The sequence below is a fragment of the Salmo salar genome, chromosome ssa28 (genome assembly GCF_905237065.1).
Source record: "Salmo salar chromosome ssa28, Ssal_v3.1, whole genome shotgun sequence".
Taxonomy (NCBI): Eukaryota; Metazoa; Chordata; class Actinopteri; order Salmoniformes; family Salmonidae; genus Salmo; species Salmo salar.
In genome coordinates this window covers 25,463,554-25,471,610 of record NC_059469.1, presented here as the reverse complement: position 1 = coordinate 25,471,610, position 8,057 = coordinate 25,463,554, and the positions used below count along the sequence as shown (strand labels likewise).

The 8,057-nt window shown below is 40.8% G+C and overlaps 1 protein-coding gene across 2 annotated transcripts in view; it reads right to left on the bottom strand.

Moving 5' to 3' along the window:
• Positions 1 to 369: 369 nt before the first annotated feature.
• The window catches only part of kcnk1b (potassium channel, subfamily K, member 1b), a 28,472-nt gene continuing 20,784 nt past the window's right edge, over positions 370 to 8,057 (bottom strand). Inside the window, exons 3-4 of one of the 2 annotated variants that reach the window (XM_014180070.2) lie at positions 4,608 to 4,689; positions 370 to 3,971 (exon numbers count right to left, since the gene is read on the bottom strand). In XM_014180070.2, the coding sequence (XP_014035545.1) occupies positions 3,917 to 3,971; positions 4,608 to 4,689 (137 nt within the window). In that variant the 3' untranslated portion in view covers positions 370 to 3,916. The remainder of the gene's footprint in view (positions 3,972 to 4,607; positions 4,690 to 8,057) is intronic. The other variant, XM_014180069.2, reaches the window with a different exon arrangement.

Genomic DNA, 8,057 nt, shown 5'->3' with positions numbered 1-8,057 from the left:
TAAACCACATTTTTGCTAAAGTACCCCCTAATTTAGGAATCACGCCGGTTGCAGGTGCATGAGGGATTTTTTTTATGCAGGTCAAAGTGTTTTAGGGGTACAATACCCCAAAACGTTTGGGAACCACGGGGTTAAGAGACGGCTGTTATTGAGAAATCAGTCACTTATGTAGATGTCAGAGTGGAGCGCAATGACAATCACCGTAGCCCGATGATAAAGAAGTCACGACGAGAGCATGTTGGCGTTTCTCTACATTATATTCCCACATGTACAGTCTTTGTGTACAATAATACCAAATGCGACATATGTAATGGTTTGAAAATAGAGCAATAGCTTTCAAACAATTTAACAGTAAATTCCCACGCTGCATTATGGGAGTCTAAATCTGCATTTATTTCTATGAGAAACTAGACAGAGCACAATAATATACAGGTGTTGTTGCACAGATACACAGGCGACTGAAATAGCACATGCACCACACAATAACACTGACAAGGATTGACAAGGACTTTGACAGTTTTGTGTGCTATAAGACCAATGTGGCATATCTATAAATAATTTAAAGAATAGAACAATTCATTTCAGACAAAATATTTATAACAGCAAAAATATCACTGCAACTGTCAAGTCCCCTTAGCCAGGGGGAGATTGTCATTCTCCCTTCTGGCCAATTTACAAAAGTACCAACACGATTACATACAATTCCTCTGTTTGCTAAACTGATATTCAAAACAATACATTCTTGACAATGTTAAAGGCTTCTACTCATTCTGTCATTGTGCGATGTAGAAGAGTTTTGTGGAAAGAACTACAGTTAAACAAAAACCCTGAAACGTTCTTAGATGATCTATAAAACATAATTCTGCACAACACAACCACATGTTGAAAATGAAACGTCTACATTCTCAAGAATGGACAGCAGTTTCCTGTCTGGTACAATACAATCAGGTAGGGTCTGGTGCTATAAAAGAAGTCTGTCCCATCGGAAAAATGTACTCATATAGTATGATTGAGTAGTGTATGATATAGGCTAGTCTGTCCTACAGATGTAGGATCTTAATTTGATCTATATTGTCACAGCAAAATAATCCTGCAGCAACAGGATTTGAACGTTTTGTCCATAATGTTGCTTGATTGGTGGTTAGGCTATTAGCTGGCCATATGTAGGCTACATAAACAGTGCAATACTGTTAATATAACCATATGTTAGTGTGGGTTTTCAGTGAATTTATGTAAATCACAAAGCTCATCTTCAAATTCTCTGAAACAAAAGGGTAACCAAATTAAGATCCTAAATCTGTATAAATAATATTACCAGTATGTACACAAGCAAATCAGCTTGTACTGTAGGCTACAAGCAAATTACTTCCAAATACAGGATGAAATATGTACAAGCAAATCAATTAATGTTCCCTGATGTACATCTTAACTTAAATGTTAATATAGTAAATTTTTTGTAGATCTTTGGACAATATATGTCAGATAACTCATTATGTAGCTATTGAAAATCAGTTCGAGTTGTCAAGGGAAATGATTTGACTGCATTGCACTGTAAAGCAATCAGTGTTTCTGTCAATCAGTGTTTCCTATCTTCAAGTTTCTCTCACAATGACCCTCTCATGGACTACCTTTACTTGAAATCATTATCTGCATAAATCACAAATACACATTTGTAAACACTCCACTTTACATCCTCCAAAAACACTAGGGTCTTTTTAAATTTGGTTCAAAAACAGTTTATATTCTCATCTTTAAATAGAGATTTCCAGTAGCCAATAATGTCTTGTGTCACAGAGCAGTCCTGAAGTTTTATACAAACTGCCAGCCAACTAACATTACTTCTTATGAATTCAGTTGTTGACCCTCTTTGTCCTCTCACTTAAAGATGCACTATGCAGAAATTGATCCCCCATCTCTTGGTTGGCAAAATTCAAATAGTACACCTAATTTCAGTTTATATGGTGGCAAAACAAGCAAGTATAGTGTAGAGAATCATTGTACCATCTAAACCGCTGTGAAATGATGTATCATTTCCACAACCAAAATGTTTATTTTCAGCTATAAGCAGCTGGTGTACAAATCCAAAAACTAAACTTAACGGCAAGCATAGAAATAGCACACATAGAACAAATCTACCACTTCTTAGACTTGCTTTCAATGAAAGATCTATAACTTATTTATATGTGAATTTGGTCAGGTTGCCCAAAAAGTTACATATTGCAGCTTTAAATCTGAGGTCTGGGAAATTACTTTTGTACTTTCCAGAACCCATTATTTTTGGTACAAAATGTTCAACCCAGTAATTTCCCATTTCCGAGTGGTGTCACATAAGGTACAGTAACCTGCTGTGTTCAAGTAATTGATGAAAATACACTGCAAAAAAAATAAATAAATGAAGGGTGCTTTGTGGTTCTATATATAATCTTTTTGAGGGCCATGTTATGATATGAGCAACTGAACCTTTGTTTTAAATAGCAGCATTTCTTCTAGCAGCGTACACTGCTTGGGGTCTGCCTCTTTCTTGTTCCCCTTTAAAAAAAAAAAAAGATTAAAAAAAAGCTTTTATAATTGTCACTTTAACATTCAATAAACCACATATTAGGCACAGTAAATCCTTTTCTTTTAGACGAATCAACATGATAAATACACACAGTACAGCGAGAGACATGAAACATTTAACTACCTTAAAATAACATTGCAAGTTGTACTTTAAACTAGCATCAAACAAATGTCTTACTGTAATTAATACACAGAGCATTTACAACAATGAAATGTGCTACTGTTGTATACCTGATACAGTTAACCTGAATACATGCTTTCCATTTAACTCCTGTAAAATAGTACTTAAGGTATATGTATACAGACACATTACGGCACAATGTGATATTCAGTTACATTTTACAAGGTGGATATCCTATTAAATGTTCCCTAATGTGCTATTGTCATGTCAGTTCTATGAAGCCCATATCTGTGCTTATGTATTACGACTGCCTTATAACTCGCTATGAGTGAGTTCATAATGCATTATAGATACAGTATGTGCTTAATGTTATTCCATCCATGAGAACAGCTGATAGATAGCATGGCTGTTCTGAGCGAGGATTTTGACAATGAACAAAGCTATAGCAGGTGTTTCCCTTATTAAGTTAACCAGCGTACATATCAGCTATACATATGAAGGCTATATTAAGGTTTTCCCTATGTCAGTGAATACAGATCTTGTTGATGCAGTATAGCACAATATGCTCATTTTTCATCATTAAGAGAGTGATAGTAAGTTTCTCATGGATGATAAAGGGCTAAAAGACAATCGTTCAGTTTCAACATTACTAACAATGGTTTGAAGTTGAGCTTTTGTTTTTAAAATGCATCCTTATGCTGAAGCTTAAGTTATAATGTAGTCACAAATACCCTTCGACGAGAGTCCTCTGTATCACCCCCCCTCCATAGGTTGCATCCCAATTCTCTACCCTTTTCATTAAAAAGCATTGAATTGGTGTAAGCATTGACTGGGGAGAGTTTCAGCTAACGTTAAAGAGTTTCATCTAGAGAATTCATGATAGGCAGCGCACACTTCAAAAGAAGGATAGCGAAATGGGATGCAAACTTGGTTTCACCATCCCCCCTTCAGTACTCTCCTCGTCCTTCCCTAGTTGTCTGCCTATTTCACCGCAACGTTTTAACTATTCCCCCCCCCCTCTAGTTGATCATGGGGTCATCCCCACCAGGTGAGGCCAGCACGGGGACACTAACGAAGGGTACGTCCTTAGTCTTGTCCTCCTTCAGCGAGGTGGAGTTGGTCTGGTGGGACACGGAGGTGAAGGACAGATGGTCGTGCTCCAGTATTGCCAGGCGGTCCTGTGGTTTCTCCTTCTTCAGATAGAACATCTTCCTCAGGGTCTTCAGCTGCTGCAGCTCACAAAAGGTCTCCAAGACAACCAGCATCACAACCAGGCCCAGGAGGAGGTAGACTGTAGAGAGAAAAGGAATACAGATAAGGGGTTACTAGAGGAACCATTATCAATCACAGAAGGTTTCCAGGACCATCAGTATCACAATCAGGCCAAACAACAGGTAGACTGAGGGGGGCAGCAGAGACGGAGAGAGCGATGTTGCATTTCATTAAAATAAAATCTTCAGCAATATTTACTCATGGATTTCATGCCAATGATGCTCATTGAATTGAGAAGGAGAGATGAGTTAAACCAACAATAGCTGAGACAGAGAAAGGATGTGACCTTAGTAGTGGAAGCAACACTAACTGAGACAGAGCGATAAGGTAACCTTAGAAGTGTAAGCAACACTAGGTGAGAGGAGGTGACCTTATCCAAAGCGACTTACAGTTAGTACATTCATCTTAAGATTGCTAGGTGGGACAACCACATATCACAGTAAGTACATTTTTCCTCAAAGTAGCTCTCAGCAAAGTCAAAGCTAGTAAGAGAAAACAAAATGTGTGTGTTAGTTCACAAAAGGGGGGATGCTGTAGGATTTTTTAAAGATTCTCTTTAACGAGGTAGCATTTCAGATGTTTTCAGAAGATGGACAGGGACTCATTGGGGTGCCAGGACAGAGAAGAGCTTGGACTGTGCTGAGCAGGAACTTACCTCCAGGTAGTGTTGCGAGGGCCAAGAGACCAGAGGTGGTAGAATGGAGTGCTAAGGTTGGGCTGTAGGTTTTGAGCATAGCCTGAAGGTAGGGAGTAGAGGTCGACCGATTAATCGGAATGGCCGATTTCAAGTTTTCCTAACAATCGGAAACCGGTATTTTTGGACACGGATTTGGACGCTTTTTTTTTTTTTTTACACACCTTCATTTAACTAGGCAAGTCAGTTAAGAACACATTCTTATTTTCAATGACGGCCTAAGAACGGTGGGTTAACTGCCTTGTTCAGGGGCAGAACGACAGATTTTACCTTGTCAGCTCAGGGATTTGTTTTTGCAACCTTCCGGTTACTAGTCCAACGCTCTAACCACCTGCCTTACATTGCACTCCACGAGGAGCCTGCGTGGCAGGCTGACTACCTGTTACGCGAGGGCAGCAAGAAGCCAAGGTAAGTTGCTAGCTAGCATTAAACTTATAAAAAAAACAATCAATCTTCACATAATCACTAGTTAACTACACATGGTTGATGATATTACTAGTTTATCTAGCGTGTCCTGCCTTGCATATAATCAATGCGGTGCCTGTTAATTTCTCATCGAATCACAGCCTACTTCGCCAAACGGGTGATGATTTAGCACTGTCGTTGCACCAAACCTAACCATAAACATCAATGCCCTTCTTTAAAATCAATACACAAGTATATATTTTTAAACCTGCATATTCAGTTAATATTGCCTGCTAACATGAATTTCTTATAATTAGGGAAATTGTGTCACTTCTCTTGCGTTCCGTGCCAGCAGTCAGGGTATATGCAGCAGTTTGGGCAGCCTGGCTCGTTGCGAACTGTGTGAAGTCCATTTATTCCTAACAAAGACTATCATTAATTTGCCAGAATTGTACATAATTATGACATAACATTGAAGGTTGTACAATGTAACAGCAATATTTAGACTTAGGGATGCCACCCGTTAGATAAAATACGGAACGGTTCCGTATTTCACTGAAAGAATAAACGTTTTGTTTTCGAAATGATAGTTTCCGGATTCGACCATATTAATGACCAAAGGCTCGTATTTCTGTGTGTTATTATGTTATAATTAAGTCTCTGATTTGATAGAGCAGTCTGACTGAGCGGTGGTAGGCAGCAGCAGGCTCGTAATCATTCATTCAAACAGCACTTTCGTGCGTTTTCCAGCAGCTCTTCGCAACGCTTCAAGCATTGAGCCGTTTATGACGTCAAGCCTATCAACTCCCGAGATTAGGCTGGTGTAACCGATGTGAAATGGCTAGCTAGTGAGCGGGGTGCGCGCTAATAGCGTGTCAATCGGTGACGTCACTTGCTCTGAGACTTGGAGTAGTTGTTCCCCTTGCTCCGCAAGGGCCGCGGCTTTTGTGGAGCGATGGGTAACGATGCTTCGAGGGTGGCTGTTGTCGATGTGTTCCTGGTTCGAGCCCAGGTAGGGGCGAGGAGAGGGATGGAAGTTATACTTTTACACTGGCAATACTAAAGTGCCTATAAGAACATCCAATAGTCAAAGGTATATGAAATACAAATCGTATAGAGAAATAGTCCTATAATTCCTACAACCTAAAACTTCTTACCTGGGAATATTGAAGACTCATGTTAAAAGGAACCACCAGCTTTCATATGTTCTGAGCAAGGAACTTAAACGTTAGATTTTTTACATGGCACATATTGCACTTTTACTTACTTCTCGAACACTTTGTTTTTGCATTATTTAAACCAAATTGAACATGTTTCATTATTTATTTGAGGCTAAATTGATTTTATTGATAAATTAAGTTAAAATAAGTGTTCATTCAGTATTGTTGTAATTGTCATTATTACAAATAAATAAATAAAGTAAATAAATAAAAATAGGCCGATTAATCGGTATCGGCTCTTTTTGGTCCTCCAATAAATCAGTATCGGCGTTGAAAAATCATAAAAATCGATCGATCTCTAGTAGGGAGGGGCAGTTCCTCTTGCTGCTTGGTAAGCAAGTACCATGGTCTTGTAGTGGATGTGAGCTTCCTTGGGAATGTTGAAAACCAGGCAGGCTGCAGCGTTCTGGATAAGTTGCAGGGGTTTGTTGGCACAAGCGGGGAGCCCAGCGAACAGCGAGTCGCAGTAGTCCAGATGGGAGTTGACAAGTGCCTGGATTAGGACCTGCGCCCGCTTCCTATGTGAGGTAGGGTCATACTCTACAGATGTTGTAGAGCATGATCTGCTTTGATATCTGCAGAGAACGACAGGGTGTTGTCCAAGGTCATGGCCAGGTTCTTATCACTCTGCGATGGGGCCACCATGGAGTTGTCAACCATGATGGATAGGTCTTTGAGCGGGCATGCCTTCCCAGGAGGAAGAGCAGCTCAGTCTTGTCGAGGTTGAGGAGGTGGGCCAACATTCAAGCGGAGATATCTGCCAGGCATGCGTGTTGCCATGTGGGTGTCAGAAGGGGGAAGGAGAAAAGTAGTTAAGTGTCATCCGCATAGCAATGATATGAGAAACCATGTGAGGATATGACAGAGCCAAGAGGGCCTAGAACCGAGCCCTGGGGGACACCAGTCATGAGAGTACGTGGTGCAGACAGAGATCCTCTCAAATTCACCTGGTAGGAGCAGCCTGTAATCAGAGTGTGCGGTGCCTGAGATGACCAGCCCTGAGAGGGTGGAGAGGAAGAAATTATGGTTCACGGTGTCGAAGGCAGCAGATAGATCTCAGAGGATGAGAACAGAGGCAGTCTTGAATTCAGACTGGTTATCGTCACAAATATGGTTCTGAGAGAGAGTTGGTCAGAGACAGCACGCTCAAGTGTTTTGGAAAGGAAAGAAAGAAGGGATATCGGTCTGTAGTTTTTGACGTCAGAGTCAAGTGTTGGTTTCTTGAGGAGTGGAGCGACTTGGGTCATTTTGAAGTCAGAGGGGACGCAGCCAGAGGTCAGGGATGAGTTGATGAGGGAAGTGAGAAGGTCTCCAGATATAGTCTGGAGGAGGGGATGGGGTCGAGCGGGCATGTTGTCGGGCGGCCGGACCTCACTAGTCTCAGGATTTCATCTGGAGAGAGGAGAGAAAGATGTCAAGATGTCTGTGCAAGTGGGACCAGTGGTCTCAATAGGCTAAGTGAATTAGAAGCGGATGTCGTTCTTTTCAAAGACTCCAGGATTGGAGGATTGAGGGAGGAGAAGGTGGAAAAGTGTTTACTAGGGTTAGAGGCAGAAGCTTGAAATTTAAAGTGATAGAAAGTGAGACTTTAGCAGCAGAAAACAGAGGAAGAGAAGGTAGAGAGGAGTGGAAAGATGATAGGTCCTCCAGAAATGGTGTTTTCCACCATTTTCGCTCAGCTGCCCACAGAACTGTTCTGTAAGTTCGCAATGAATCACTCAGCCACGGAGCAGGGGGATAGTATGAGTCATAGGATGCGGAAAGGGAAGAGTAGGGTTGAAAAGGC